We start from the raw sequence: 16494 nt of genomic DNA, 5'->3' as shown, positions 1-16494 counted from the left end.
ATAGTATAGTATGTCATAAAAAGTCATAGTATAGTATGTCATAAAAACCTCTCATATACTGAGCATGATGCACTCCCGTGTCTAGGCCTTACCAGTGTCTGAACAATGGCGTGGTTGGTGGCATTCATGTGGGCATTGAGGGGGAAGGAGCACTCTCCATCACAGTAGTTGGCTGCGTAGCCTTCAGGAGCAATGATCCAGTCCTTTGAGAAACACGGGACAGTAAGCGTTAAAAGCACAGTCAGAGCAGATGACACCGATCAAATCAAAGTCATTAAAACATACTAATATATTAATGCCTAAACAGAGATGTACGTACTGAAACACTAAAAAGGTCAGGTGTGATTCCACAATACGTTCCTTCTCTTTGCATCACTGTAAACAACTCAATAAGAAACTGTTGCAAGTCAATGTCACATTCATTTTATGAATGTAGGTAGTCCTTGACCTGTTACAGAGGCTCACCTGACTCTTGTTGGTCCATCTTTGAGGACGTCCCTGCTCTGTGGAATCGCTCACGGAAGCAATACTCTCCTCCTTCCTTTCCTTCCTCGCTGCGTCTTACTGTCTTGCTCTGATAAATTCTCTGCATGTTTTACCTCTTTCTTACTTGTTTTTGTGTTTCTCTCCAGTGCAACTTCCTGTCTGTGTTAATAATCTCTCTGTATTTCTCTTCTATGTCTGTCCAGCTCCATTTCTGTGTGTGTGCACACGTGCGTGTACGCGCTCGTGTGCTTGTCTGGGTGTGTGTGTTTGAGACAGAGATAGAGACACAGAAAGTGCTGGCAGTCTCCCTCTAGATGTCAGTGCTGTGTTAACAGCTTGTTGGGAAGGATGTACACAACTCTGCCCTTCTCTTTCTTCCTCAGTCTTTCTCCTCGTAAACACACACACACACACACACACACACACACACACACACACACACACACGAGACTTCGGTCTACTCCCACAAAGCTACTTTAACTGACTTTTCCCCTAAAACTATTAAGACACCTGCCTTGACTTCATACGTCACCTGGTAAAAAAATATTTCTTTTAACTTATTGTTGTTCTAGTATATAATAACTGAAGCTTTGAAGAAGACGTAGCTGAAACATTATGTGTGTGTTAATGGACCCTCAGTGAACCAAATTCTGTTAGCCTCTTGAATATGTTTACATCAGTACGGTACCAGTACGGTAAGGCATTAAGGATCACTACCACCGTACCCTGTTCATCACACATGTTATGCGAACTTGTTTGGATGTATTAAATAAGAAAACGTTGGCTACCTGCCAGCCCAGCTCTCTGAAGCTGACGTAGAGCTCATGTCTTCTGCATGCCGTCTTCTGATCGCTACTGTTGTAATCTGCAACAGAACAACAGAAATCATTAGGAAGTCGCAATCTTGCACACAAACTTCATAGTAAAAGAGTATAATTAGACCTGTTGTGAATTAGTAACACCTATATTATGTTGTTCATATATTTCTAGTTGCCCAACATGGTGATGGGATGGCCACGGTAAAGCTAAAACCCTTCCGTGGGTAATTTATTCCCAATTAAAGCTTATGAAAGTGACTCATGACATTCAGAATCTGAGAGCAGAACGACAACACAATACGCCTCATGTAATGCACTGGGTGGAGACGCATGTGAGGGCGTAGACCACAGCGCAGGCACAAGCGCTGAGCACAGCGGTCACCGCACCGTACGTGCTTCACATTCATCTGCTGTTTAATGAGTTTGAACGAGGGCCTAATTGAATTCATCAAATATTGCTTGGTGCGAGCGCGAGTGGTGACACAGTGACAACTGTGTTTACAGACTCTCCTGCCCTGCAGTTTGCTCCTAATTATCTCTGTTCCATTCTGCAGCGGCGGGGCAGACGGCCACAGACAGTCCCAGGTATAAGCTTTACTTTTCACAGTCGAGGAGGTCATTGCTGGCATCGGTCGCCACGCTGAGGTCAAGACGGTGACACCGACTTTCCACTGACGTCGTCCTGCTCACACTCTCCGTCTCGCCTCATTGATTTCATTGTTGTGATTTATTTCTTCTTTTTTTTCACAAACCACCCAGAGAAAGACAATGAAAGGGGGAAAATGGTACTGGTGAGAGTCCTGTATGAACGCATAAGCAAACTAAGCTTGGCTTCTTGGTGGCCACACAACGCCTGAAGCAACACTTCAGCCTTAAGCCTGCAAGTGATTTTAATTGTAGTCGGTTGTTGGTCTGCATTTTCTCACATTGCAAAGTTAATTGTAAAAATGTTAACCAACTGTTTTGACTGAAAACCTTCAAGTGGTTGACTCTTTTAGTTGTTTTTCTGGTGTCACTTGTCATTAGATTACAATACTGGTTTCTGATTCCATTTTTAGCCTAGAAGAGTTAGTGCTGAAGATATTTAGGCTACAATAACTTTACACATTGCAAGAAAAAAAACCCAATGTACAGCTTTGAGGTTATCTGCAACTGGCTCTCACATTCAACACTGTCATTTACTAGTTCTTCAGATTTGCTCACTGCATAGTCAGCCTGTTTGGTGTAGCCACTTATCCTGTCAAGCCATGCAAACATGGCTATTTGCTTCACATAAGGCAAAAGAGAGGATCTGTTTGTCTACAGAAATGCACATTTACAAGAAACAATTACCATATAATATATATACGTGTGTACGTGTGTACGTGTGTGTGTGTGTGTGTGTGTGTGTGTGTGTGTGTCAGTGAAAAAGAGAGCGAGTGAGTCAGACTGCAGACGGGGATTTGTCACTCACAGCCACTCACCTCACCAACTCACCAACAGCAGACTTGTTTAGTCAGCTGGAGTTGGAGAAAGAGCGACACACACACACACACACCATATATACAAACACTTCAATTATGTCAGGGTCATTGATGTTGGGTCCTTACACCTCTACATCTATAATTCATTACCATTGGCACTTACTGAACATACACAAATACACACACACACACGCTCACAGATGACCTGATGTTTATCTGTTTAACAGCCAAATTCACTTAGCCGCTCGTTGAAGAGTTGTAATTCAAATTCACCGGCGCTAGTTGCATTAAGATTTCATCATCAAATCAGTTTTCATTTTGAACAGACGCACTGACCGCACTGCCCAGACTTGTGACTGTGTGTTTTCGCTGGACTCGTCTCAAATAAGAATAGCAGACAGACAGGCGGAGAGAGGGAGAGAGGGAGAGAGGGAGAGAGAGCAAGTTGGATTTGTCACTTGCATTCATCACAGCTTGAAATAAATGAGAAAGAGAAGAGAGACAGAAGAGCATGATGCAGTTTTGGGCTTCAGTTTCTACCATCTGAAGGGAAAATGTGCAGGTGATCTAATGACAATAGTTTCTTCTTATTGCAGCAGAACATGAATATGTCATCTGATTAGACGGGTTAATTCTGTAAGAGACGGGAAACGAGAGGCGACGCTGGTCATGCGGGACGGCTGCGAGGTGAGGTCAAATGGTCATCCGTAAGCATCGAATACAGTCAGGTGTTTCCCCAGTTTACGGTTCCTTCCTTTCCAATAGGAAGGGCAGTTCACCGGGTGTCTGCTAATGTGGAAATACAGAGTTATATATGCGTGTGTGTGTGTGCGTTTGCTGTGCATTCAGGCACACGTGTTTGGCTCCGGGTGTGTCCAGATGATACACATGGATACCGGGTCACGTGCACAAGTTCTGCCTCCCAGTGGACTGACTGGTCTGCCAGAGTCTTCAACAAATGAGGGAACAGGCTGGTTCTAGACCAGCTGCTGTAAGATTGTACAGATATTTCCTACAATTATTACAATCAAAAAATACACTATACACACTGTGTTTATGTACAGGAAACATCCAAGGACAGAGGAAAAGGGACATTGAAAGAAGTAATCCGATTGGCTAAGTTACTTGGCTGACCTGATATGAACCTGAGGTGGTGTCTATAGAAAGAGGGATTGACATATTTCAGTATTATAGTAGGGAAGGGCTTTACACAGTTCACAGAGTTAATGTGTAGAGATTTATGAGTCCGTATTGGAATATGGATCACACAAGTTTTATGAACTTTGGGCTTGCTATTTGTATGCCAGTCAACATGTCACTGTAAATACGTGTATTACACTATAATACTGTGCTTCCAATCACTGACAATGCACAGGCTCAAACTGCACACACACACACACACACACACACACACACACACACACACACACACTCACAGAGACCCCCTGCTCTTTCATCCAGGTTTACTTTATTGGTGTGTGACATTCAGCTTTGGGTCAAATCACAGCCCAGATTGGAGGGTGAATGAAGCTGCCTGCACGCTAGTCTGACTTCTACACACGTAGCCATTAATATAGTTCCCCGTGGGGGTTCTATGGTGGCAGGCAGGGTGGCAAAATCAGATCATGGCATTGGATTTCTGTCTTTACACTCCAGTCTGCACACAGCTCCTTGCCATGAATTAAATTTGAGTGCTATGACAGAAAAAAAAAAGAAAAGTACTTTCAAAGTGAAATGCTCCAATACCTTTAAATGACAAGAGTGCAGTATTCTTCTATTAGAATAATTAAATGTTACATGTTACTTTGTGCAGTCAGATATCAAGTTGAAATGACCATCAGCAACAGGGTCTAACACATGCACATGGTTGGATAGCTGAGATATTGATGTATTATCAGCTGATATGTGGATATCAACACATTAAAAGAATGTCTCGCTTTGCCGTATGCTGTTCAGCACAAGGTATAATATTTAGCAACTTATTCCCTTATCCCTGCTCTCTCTCTCTCACATAAAACTGATTTTCCTTGCACCTCTTGGCCTTCAAAGCCATGTGCATTTACAGACTGTGGGGCTCTTTAAGAGGAATAAAGCTGATATTTACTGTGGGCTTTCATTGAGTGTAAAGGCCCAGATTTGTGGTGCCCATAAACCACATCTCCCCTTCCTGCCTGTAAAGATTTTATGCCACACAGCTACCGCTGAGCTCCTGCTCCCATGAGGCTTCATTCATTTCTTTTTCCTTTCCTGGACAGAAGGCAGAGGTGGGAAGGAGAATGAGGAAAACAAAACATACTCTACCTATTATACGCATTATACACATTTGTATTACTATTTACTGCAACATTAATTAAAGGTCTGTGCTTACCACACTTAATTGTGTATTTGTGAGTATATCAGTAAGTTCTGGGAGGTCTGCACAAATAAAATATAACATCATTCAGATGGTTTTATGACCCTTATTCATTAAAGGATTGGATTGACATTTTGGAAAATAAGCTTGTTCGATACCATTCTTGTGTCTTTAGGCTAATTTAATTTTAAAAATCAAAGAGTAAAAACCATATGTCGTGGTGGCTTTTACGCTAAACTAACCAGCTGCTGGCTGGTTAGTTTAGGTCATGATTAAAGGATGAGTGGTATCAAACTTATGTAACTCTGGACAAGAAAGCGAATAAGCATATTTCCAAAAACATCAAACAATTCCTTTAAGAATCGGCAACACATGAAGAACCAAATGGTGAATTTTAATTCCACCTGCCTCTTGCGTAGCTGTCAGGATCAAATATTTGAATATCAAATGGAAGCAGGATTTCCTTTTACTGACATGGCAATGTGTATGGAGCCAGTGGTTCTGAGCTCCACTCCCATATTACAGCAGCTTACCTCACAGTGTTTTACCTGGAAGTGTTTTTCAGTGAGTAGACAAGCATCCGTTTGACCATGTGACACTAAAACTCTCCACTAAAGCCAATTCATATTGAATTCATTGAGGCGGGGCAGCGACTGCCGGTTCCCCACCCTGTGTATTCAACAGCAGGGGAAACTGTGCTCCTTACTGAGCACAAGCACTGTAGCTCTTTAACACTGAGACGTTCAATATAATGTTCTGGGCTGATATTAACCTCTCACTACACTACCTGCCATTCATTAAGGCCCCAAAACACTTTCACCAGCACCTACGTTAGGAGGAAAAAGCTATAAGTTATATCCATGACATGTTGTTCCAAAAGTACAAGAATTAAATGGTGCCAATTCAGACTTTATAGTCAGGGTGTTTGGTATGTGCGTGTCTGTGTGTGTGTGTGTGTGTGTGTGTGTGTGTGTGTGTGTGTGTGTCTGTGTGTGCGTGTGACATATGACATTAAAAAGTCATTTCAACCCCCAGCACGCCACAATCTCGTGGTTCGCTCCAGCAATTTCTCAAATCAAGAGTGAGAAAAGATTGCAGCTTTTACAGTATCAATTACATGAAGCCCCACAGAGGTGGTGGTGACAGAAAACGTGGGTTGTATAGGCCCAATGTTTAAGATAGAATCTGGGTCACTAACCCAGAAGGAGGAAGGAGAGAGTCCCGATAGCCTCGTTCCTTCCTGAAAGGAGAGAGGCCACGAACAGCGACATGAAAGGAGAATGTCACTGTTGTCCCTGACGTCTCTCCTCTCTTTTTCCCCCTCCCACCAACCACTACTACTGAAGTTTATCTTTCTTCCTGTCTTTCATCACAGAGGTTATTAAACCCTGCGAGGGAGCTCCGCCATGTCTAATTACTCCAACGGTAAACAAAAGGAGGTCGGGGTGGGGAGGGAGCGAGGAGAATGAGGAGGTGGAGGGAGGAGAGGAGAGACAGATGAAAAAACACGGCTGGCCCAGCGCCGTGTTATTATAATTCCTTAAGCGATACTGTTAGCGCGGTCAGTCTTTTAGCTGTGCAGCTAATGACTGGCTAGGCCTAATTACAGGCCGCCTTTGCAGCCGGGACGTGATATTCCTTCCCTGGATGGTTGTTAACTTCCCCCACAGCCAAAGCCCAACCCGACTCCCATTACCTCCCCGGCCTTCTTCGCCCACTAAAGCCCAAATTACCTTTAAAGGTGTTGTATTGTTTTTTTGGCAAGGTACACACAGCAGCATTTTCCACTGCGCACACATCAGGCACACCCAGAGGGGGCGGAAGCATCATGCTGACAGAACTATTCATAAGTCCGAATTTAAGTGAAAATTTAAACTAAACTAAAAAGACCAATATGCTCAATAATTAAGAAAACAAGACATTCGTCTCCCTGGTCTGCAAATTGTCTGCTTTCGTGACTGGAATGTGAAAAACATTATCACACCATTATCTCAGGACTTGATAGAGTTCATTTGGCTGAATTTGTCCGAGTTTGTCATCTGGAAGACATTTAATATCGCATGTCATTTTAAATCCAGCTCACTAAAAATGTGAAAATGAGGAAATAACAAGGCCCAAGGCCTCACAGGGAGTACAGTAGGGAAAATGAACTTTTTATATCCTTAGCAGACTGAGAGAGGCATTCCAGTAATTTATGACAAAGCAAAGCAGCACGGCCCAAATGTATAAAATGAAAATTGACAAAAAATATCTCCCACGCTGTCAGTTGTACTTGAAATGAGGACACAATGTTACCAGACTGATACAAAAGATGCAGTAATATCCGTGCAGTGGTCAACCACACAGGTCAGGAGTGTGCAATGTGGGCAGAGGAGGGAAACTATTTTTAGAAAGCACACAGAGCAAAGTAACTCATGCGGAAAAAGTTTTTTTTTTTTTAAAGCCTCTATGTGGAAGTCAGTGCACAGGAGAGCAATTAAAAACAAACACATTGCTGCCTTCCGGCCTCAGATGTCGTGTTTTTTTTAGGGGAAAAAAAAGTATCACCGTGAATTATTGGGGAAATACTCCTTGTAGTTGGCGCCGTGGTGGCCTGAACTGATGTACTGTAGCGCTGTGCCGAACAGAAACTGGGGGACAACGTCCACATTTTGTTTCTCCCCGTGAGCGCGCCACAAGACGGATGCTCTCCCCATCCATCCTGTCCTCCTCCCCGTCTCTGGAGTGAGCGATGCGGTATTGAAACCATATGCCCTCCTGAATTCCTCACGGATCCTCCCATCCCGTCCAATCCCAGCAGTCCTCTCCGCTGGCCGCGGACACTCGGCTGTCGCGAGGGGGGCCTCCCCGCTTCCTGTGTAGGATCTAAATATTTACACTCCCCGTCGTTCCCGAGTGGCGAGGCGGAGAGGTCTTGATGTTTTGGGTTATGTAAAGTCCAATCCTCCAGGACGCCTATTTAACAGTTTGTCCTTGTTAGAGCGAACTTTTGAGCGGAGAAAGTTTTCTCATCCTGATAAAAGTCTGGGACACAAAAACAGGCTACGGCTACTGTACCTTTGTCACAAGTTGCTTATAAAAGTCAGATACGGTCTATTAGTATTTTACTACTTCTTTAATTATGAATTCATGAACAATTGGCAAACATATTCCTTACACTGAAATAGAGCAGAGAGGCCATTTGTAACCCGCATTGTGAGCACATGGTGTGTCTCTTAGCCTTCTGTTTCACGAGTGTACCCCAGTATCAGTATCATCTTCAAGGCATCTGGACATAAAGTCTCAAGACATCTCAAGCCAAAGACAACTGGGTAGGGGAGAGAACAAGTCTGCAAAACTGAACATGTGGTAGGCTACACTCTAGCTGTCCTGTAGCATAACAAATGATGAGTCTTTGTTCTCTGTTATGTCAGGCAAAGCTTTCATCTAATGCAGTTACTGAGAAAAAGCCCTGCAGGAACTTTACTCACAACCTGTTGTGTTAACAGCAGCACACAGTAACCTACTGAGCAAAGTGAAGGAGATGCACTGGACAAACAGGAAATAGAGCCAAAGAAATCTCAGCAAGGGTTTTTCAGAGTATTAATGAGAACAAACCCAACTTCGTCCCACAAATACATCCGTACACCACGCAGATGGTAGAGCCATTTAACAGGGGGAGCAAGAGAAGCAAAGCAAAGGTAAATCGCTTCCCAGGTAGCCAGCCAAGTGGGGCCGTCTACAGCTGTGTCAGTGCACTAAAGCTGTGTTCTGGCACCAGAGAACCAAATGTGAGCCGCCGCTGGCCCAGAGTTAGTCAGGTTTTTTAAGGTGCAGGCTTGAGCCGTTTTGGGCTGAGAATCAGCTTGAATTAGTGGCTAATTTAGGACTAAGTCTCTGGAATTAGCTCAAGTACACTTTGGCTGATTCTCGACATGATTTATCACAAGTCTCACTGGAGACCGGCAACCATGGTGTGCACAGCTTAGGCTGCTGTTTGGTCAAGCAATTTCGGCTACCTGAAGCTCAGCAGACACACAGCCCTATGAGATATTTAGAGACTGTAATACTGTGTGCTTTGTAGACTCTGATACAGAATCTAACTTTCATGTATTTCTGATTGTGGAATCAAGTTTACCTCAGTTTTAGACATAAATCCATGGTAGACTATACAAGTTCAGTATTTTATGAACCAAATATAGTGATGCAAGTTACAGTATATAATGCTGTGATCCTTCAGACGAATACGCAGTTAGCAATTTATGTCCAATGGCAATGTTCAGAGCCCATGCAGGAAGCAGCGTGCTAACCAAGTGTTTAGTCACCAGACCTTAATCCCATTTCTTTTTCAATCTTTCCATAATAATCTTTCCATTATATTATCTATACCGTAGCTGACATGCGCAGATGTTGTAGAAAGCAAGACTTTTAGAAAACGTTGAGCAAAGGCATAAGAAAACTTGTAATATATTAACACTTAGAAATATCGCCAACACCTGGAGGTATATTATTAAAGCTTTGAGCCATGAAGGCTTAATTAATATTAACACAAATTAGCCAAGGATCAGACGGCTATTAACAGCAGGCTCCCTGAGCACTTGCTTCATGTACTGCACTCGTTACACAATGAAGCCTCACAGGAGCAGCTTAGCTGTAAGCGCTGTAAAGTCTGGCCAGAATCACGCAGCAGGTGAAAGGTGGGCGGATTAGGGTTTGATTTAATTTGAAAAGCTTGCAGAGTTCACAACACGAGGCTTATACCTGCTCATTGCATCATACTGCTGAGTAGGAAGAGAAGCGGGGAGGACTAATGAGGAGGTTCAGAGGATGAGGTCACCTGTCACGATGCATTGGCCGTGGATATTCATTCTTCTTTTCGCTGTGTTGTCAAAAATCTCTAGTGAGCCCTCAAATTGTTCCATAATGCAACACAAAAAGTCATAATTAGTCTGTCAGTCTCAGAAATCTTCTCTTCTTGTTATACTTTTTCTTTCAGTTTGTCCCCAAACTCATTTCTCCTCTATACTCTCCCTCACAGCACCTATGTATCTCATACTCCATCCAACTCTCTAGCTCTGAAAAACACTATATGCACTGCTCACTATGCAGGTTTCAGGATACACTGCATCCATACAGAGAAACTGCAGTAAAAACAGATTTTGGACATCATCCCTGTGCTGGGACTTTCATCTGATGCGGGCTGATTAGAGAGAGCTCCGGATGAAGTCAGGTCCAATTCATCAAGCGTCTCAAAGAGGAACACTTCAAACACGTGCTACACATTCACAGATCTCAACAGGTTAGGCATCAGTTACGGATGTAGTGAGGTTGGATTGAGGTCAGTTCTGCGTCTGATTGAGTTCACGGTTGTATCGTTTGACGAGGTCAGTTGAGGTTCAGTGTTTCATGTAGCGGACGTCAGACTGACCTGCTGGGCCTAGCCCTCTGGACCCGTCCTGTGGCTGCGTGGACCGGTTGCGGTTCTGCTGGCGACGTTTTCCGCCAGTGGAGCGGGCGGTGCGGACGTGCACTTCACTGACTTTGAAGAACGCCACCATGAAAGGCTGCTTCTCCAGCGCACCGCCACGTCCGATGAGCCCCGCCTCCTTGCAGCTGATGCTCTGCCCTGTTTCAGAAGACACGGCGCTTAAAAACTTCACAAGGAAAGGTTTACTATAATGATCGTGAACTTTTTAAAGTTTCTTTTAACTATTATGTTGCGAGATTGTGTGCATTGTGTGCTTTAAAAGCAAAACAAAAGCGTATACGCAATGAAATCTCTTACCGCTGCTGGTCTCCACGCTGACCTGCAGGCCCAGATTGTGTGCCGGGCTCATCACCCACAGGTTGCTGGTGGCAGTGATTTCAAACTCCAGCCAGCCCTCCTCAGACGCCCACAGCCTGCGAGACTCCAGCAGGAAGAGGTCTGCCTCTCTGGGAGAACATGGGAGAGGACACACACAAATAAATAGATCATAGATTATAATATAGATATGTTTGTGACGGTGTCGGGTGTGGGTGAAGCTGATTAGCCAAGGAAACATTTTCGTTTTGGGTGCATTTTGCAACAGCTTTCTTCTACTGAAAAAGATGATGGGAAGGAGAGAAATCCGCATTTGACTATCAAGCAGATGTAGTCAAAGCACTCTAAGTGAACGAGTGTGTCTGTTTATCCAAGGTGCCCTTTAAGGTTGAGAGCAGCCAAGCTAGTTAGTACGCATGTCAGCTTTTTGCCGACCAGGGTTTTAAGTTCTTTGAGGTTTTTCCAGACCTGAGAGGGCAACTATCAAACTGTGCCGTAGTCATCAAAAAGGCTGACTTAAACTACGGGATGAATATTATCAACATCTTAGAATAAAAGATGGAGCCAACAAAAGATCTCCAAAAGATATAAGAAGAGTTCATGAAACAAAGAGAGGGGGAACTAATTTGGTTCGGGTGATCTACCTCTTTAAGAAACGAAGGGAAACACAGGAGCTGGTGGTTTGTGTCAGTGTAACAGTATCATAACAAAATGACAGAAAGATGAATAGCTGCACTTAACAGAAAAGGCTGAGATACACTGTACTGTGCTCCACTGTAGGTCTGACCCTACAGTCTACCTCTCTGAGGGACAGGACAAAAGGAAGGCATTAAATCTTTGGTATCAGGCTACAGGTATGTTTATATCATTTACTATAATGTGTGAACGAAATCAGGCTGCAGAATGAAATAACGTGTCAAGCATGGGAAGAAAAAAAAAAGACCCACGTAATACAACTGAGGAGGAATCAATGAAAAGAGAGCAGAGGAGTTGTAAAGAAAAGACAGAGTGTGAGTGATAAGAGGGCCTGTCCTCCCGCCATCCCATTACAGTGGTAATGACACAGCGTCGGGTCTGTCGGACCGTCCTCCAGAGCCGACATCAAAGACTCACAATCATCCAGGTGTTCGGAGAATGCCCCTGCAGTCATGCATCAGAGGCCCCTCTTTATTGGTCATTAATGAGAGTGTTTCTGACAGTTTCCGTATTAGCCTATATTTCCCTCTCACACACACACTCACTCACTCACACACACACACTCCACCCTTTTGCTAAGTTCACGCGTTGCCAGTGTACCGATTGTTTCCACCTCGTCGTCACAGCCGCAGTTCGGCTGACGAAGGATGGCAGGGGTTCAATCAGAGCCCGCAGGGCGACGGCTACTGAGGGCCTTCTGTAAAACTTCTTATTGACTGACTGCTTAAATGAACTGGAATAATAAGGTGAAAGGTGATTTTTTTTTTTTTACTACAATAAATCTCCTTTATAAGTCTCGTCAGTGAATGTTGTTAACAACGTAACGCAAGGTGGGAGAGCGAAGCACACAGCTGACCTGGTTATTGCATGTGCTTTCATCTTTTGAACTGCTGAAAGGGCATATTTGTAAGATTGTAAAAGCAATATGCAATTCAGATATCTGGATGAGAAGGATGCAGAGGTGTTTAGTACAAGAAGGAGGTTTACATGCCAGCAGAGCTCAGCAGCATTTTAAGAATCAGAGTAAAGGCCTTATTACGGTTAAATACTTGCATATGGAAAACAGGAATGAAATCATCTTGTTAGGTACAGTATAATAGCTAGTAAAAATGCAGCTGGATGGGTTTGGGTCGGTAAAAAGCAGCCTTTGCAGCAACCTGCCCTTTCTCAATACGATGTCAGGCTTGCCACATTTCTGGCATTGTAATCCCTCACATTCCTTGCTTGCTGTTAGCGAAACCGCCCCAATCAAATGAAAAGTACAAAGGGTGTCAAGATAATTAAGCGCTCTATCATTACGGCTAAGAGTCAAAACAACAGTCAGGTTTTTTACGGGAAGGGAGGCACGAGAAAGTTAATAGGCTCCCCACTGATTGGGCGATTACATAGGAACAGTTTTGCAAAAGGTAGAAAATGGGGAATACAACAACAACAACAACAGACTCAACAGCATATAAAACCACCAAACCTCAGACGTCAACACTACATTCGACGCTGAAGACAATGAAGAAAGGAATGGAAAAGTTGCAACTATAATGTTGTTTCGACATTACTGGCTATGTCAGTGGATGCATGTTGCACCTTGAATTCACACCTACAGAACACACAAACACATCGGGACCAAACCTTTCTCCACCTGATAGCACACCATCAAGGCTGTAATTTTCTTCAAGGTAGAAACCCGTCCTACAATAATACAGAAATTGGAGATATATGGGCCGTTTAATCTCCAAATATCTCCAAAAATAAAGGGCTTTACTTCCAGGCTGGAGTGCACAAACCACCCATTGTAGGGATAAAGGAATGCACAAAATAAGTAGGTCTTGATACCCAAAGAAAACCTTTTGACAGAGAGAACAATATACTTTGCAAACAATTAAAGCTACTTTTTAAATCCGCGGGCCTAAGAGTGGATCAGCTTTAGCCGAGGACTGTAGTCAGAGACAGTTTGGTGTTAAAGACCCCACCTTAAGGTGTTTTGCTTCTTGACAATATTCAACCCAAAATAACACATGAATCAAGTGTAACAGCTCTCCATGCGCCAAGCTTTAAAGGAGAAAGATGTGTATTCTTTGAGAAACAATATAAAAATGTATTTCAGGAATTCTCTTCATGTTGGAGTTCTCGCTGGGCGGGCTTGATAAAACACAAATATCATTCAGAAATCTGACTGGATGTTTATCTGCCCCTGCAGATGTAATGTAAATGTTTGGCATGCATTAGCTGCGCTCATTTGGGGGACGGGAGGATTTTGAAGCTGTGCTATTTCTGTAAGACTTGGTTTTGCTTGATTTTACAATATAAACATGGCAAAAGGGCCCGGAGTGTGTGTAACACACAGGGAGGATGACAGAGAGAAACACACACGGAGAGGCAACTAAATCATAATCTTCACCTGTTTGTCTCCAGAAAAGGTCAACGGAGCATGCTTGCTATTTTCAGGACCACCCTCTTTTTCCTGACATGTTGATTCCTCGTACAATCACAGTGCAACCCCTCTGCAAAGCTACCAGACCCTGCATAGCACACTTGCAGGGTTTTAAACCAGTTATTTTCCTGTCAAAAGCATTTCACTATGTGTGTGTGTGTGTGTGTGTCTGTTACCTGTTAGGATGCTCCTTGACCACCTGGTAGACTTTAAGTAGGAAGGTGTCATTGCGGAAGGCGCGGCTCACACACTCCTTGTAGAGGCGAAACTCTGCTGCGGTGACGGCCTCGCCCTCTGGGATCTGTGAGAGGTTGAACTTAAACTCCTTGTGGTGACGCCGCTGCGGAGAGAGCTCCCTGTCGTACTCCACTGTGGGATGGAAACACACACACACACAGGATTAAATCATTATGCGCAAAGAGAAAGAGACAGTAAAGATAATATAGAGAGACAAGTGGGAAAACTTTACTCTCTCTGCATGAAGTTAAATACTGTAATGCGAGTTTCCTGCTCTTCAGAGGAAATCATGGTTTCAATTGATGTGTCACCTATATTATTTTCCTATGGTCAGCATTGTCTTTTCTGACCTTTAATGTCCTTTCAGTGGCTTGTCTCAGGATTATCATGCATTCTCTACAAATAGAATAAAATTGCATATTTACAAACAGGGTTTCAGAGTAAATATATACAGCAGTGGGTGATAAGCAGATATCCTGCGCTGAGGTCGACCATAGAAGCCTTTAAAACGATCACGTGATTTATACTTAAGGTCTAATAGGTTTGGTGGCTTCCAGTTTCCCTAAATAAACAATAAACCCCTGTTATCATCAGTCCGAAGCAAAAGCCCATGACCACTTCTGACGGCGTGAAATGACAAAACCAACAAATGTGCTCCCCTCCTATGCTTTTAAGTGCAATATGCGCCATAATGATACCGTGCCCTCCGGGGAATTGGTTCCTGTCTCGGCTGGAGGGTTTTCTTCCACAGCAAAGAGCCGGCAGAGTCAGTTAGTCGACGGACACAAAGAGTGAGAGGAGGGAAATGAATAAAGAGGGGCACGTCGAGTGCAATTAGGTCGTGCACAGAAATACCCATGCAGACATAAACAGTAAACGCTAAGCCTCAAATATGTGCTATATGCTGCAGAACACACACAGAAAAACTAGTAACGTAATCGCTTGAGTACCCAAAACACACTCTTACTATTCTTACTCCATGACACTCTTACTGATTTAAATACTTACAACACACACACACTCTCCATCATCATCATCTCATCTCTAGTTTCCAGTCAGTGCAGCGAGGTTCAACAGGATGCGGCTTCACCACCGCAGTCTGTAAGTGCAGACTCACTAGGAACCAGCCAGGATGTATACTACCATCTCAGTTTTTCACCTGCAGTGGGACTAAACATATACTATGTCCAACAGCATGCATCGGCCTCCATCAGTTTTGGGAAATACACTTATTTGCTTCTTTTTTTTTTTTTTTTGCCGAGAGTGAAATGAGGAGGTTGATACCACTGTCAAATATGCAAAATGTGAAGCTACACACGGTTACTTTAGCTTAGCATAAATACTTTAAACAGGGGGACACAGTTAAACTAGCCTGCAAAACGTCAAGTTTTAGCACATAACAAAGCTAGCTGGTCCAGTTAGTGTAGTAGAAGCAATAGTTGGACATGTTCAAAAAGGGATTACTCTAAAAGTGAGAGCCAATATGAACACACCTTCTAATTTACTAAATGACAGCAGGCTGCTCACTAGAAACATGATGGAGTCTTCCTCCTTCCTCTATTTACCCAACACGTGGCTTCAAAATAAGTGTGTGTCCAGCAGCATAAACTTAAGACTGTACATATCTGAGGTAGTCTTTCACTTAATTCAAACAGATATTTCATTTTATTTCGAAGATTAATTTGGACAATTTTATAGTCGAAAGCTTTGGTAAGAAGAATTTGGTTTTGTACCCGAGCCAGGCTTGTAAAAACCTGCTGGTGATTTTATGATGTGGGGACCCACCCAAAACGGACCAATGACACATTTTGTTCCCCGAGTCATACCCAAAGAGAAAATTGTGTTGATGTGAGAAAATTGGAACCAATCAGACTCTCCCAAAAGTGCCAGCCCCACCTTGTACCCACACCCAGGAAGGTCAAAGCTCCCCACATCCCCAGACACTTCCACGTTACATAAATGCTGAAGTTAAGTAAGAAACTGAGCAGACAAGGCAGGGAGGGAATGCGTGTCTTCCTAGCTTCATTGGGTTTCTGGGGGGAAAATCAGTGAAGTCCAATCCTGAAACATATTGCTGTGACTTGATCAAAACAAATTACAATAATTGAAGCCTCTCTGTTTGTGTCTGAGCCAGTTCTCTCTTTCTCTCTACTTCAAATGCTTTCCAATGAAGCAAAAAAAAAGAAACACGAAAAAAAACACCCATAGAGAAGGAAAATGTAATTCACATC

The 16494-nt window shown here is 43.4% G+C and overlaps 1 protein-coding gene across 1 annotated transcript in view; it reads right to left on the bottom strand.

Annotated features, from left to right (window-relative positions):
• The window catches only part of bmp6 (bone morphogenetic protein 6), a 39685-nt gene that overhangs the window by 1969 nt on the left and 21222 nt on the right, over positions 1-16494 (bottom strand). Inside the window, exons 2-6 of the mRNA XM_031850176.1 lie at positions 14203-14395; positions 10885-11033; positions 10528-10725; positions 1275-1351; positions 93-203 (exon numbers count right to left, since the gene is read on the bottom strand). Coding sequence (XP_031706036.1) covers positions 93-203; positions 1275-1351; positions 10528-10725; positions 10885-11033; positions 14203-14395 — 728 coding nt within the window. The remainder of the gene's footprint in view (positions 1-92; positions 204-1274; positions 1352-10527; positions 10726-10884; positions 11034-14202; positions 14396-16494) is intronic.

The sequence above is a fragment of the Anarrhichthys ocellatus genome, unplaced genomic scaffold (genome assembly GCF_004355925.1).
Source record: "Anarrhichthys ocellatus isolate YVR2014 unplaced genomic scaffold, GSC_Weel_1.0 scaffold10, whole genome shotgun sequence".
Taxonomy (NCBI): Eukaryota; Metazoa; Chordata; class Actinopteri; order Perciformes; family Anarhichadidae; genus Anarrhichthys; species Anarrhichthys ocellatus.
This window is presented reverse-complemented; position numbering and strand designations above follow the sequence as displayed.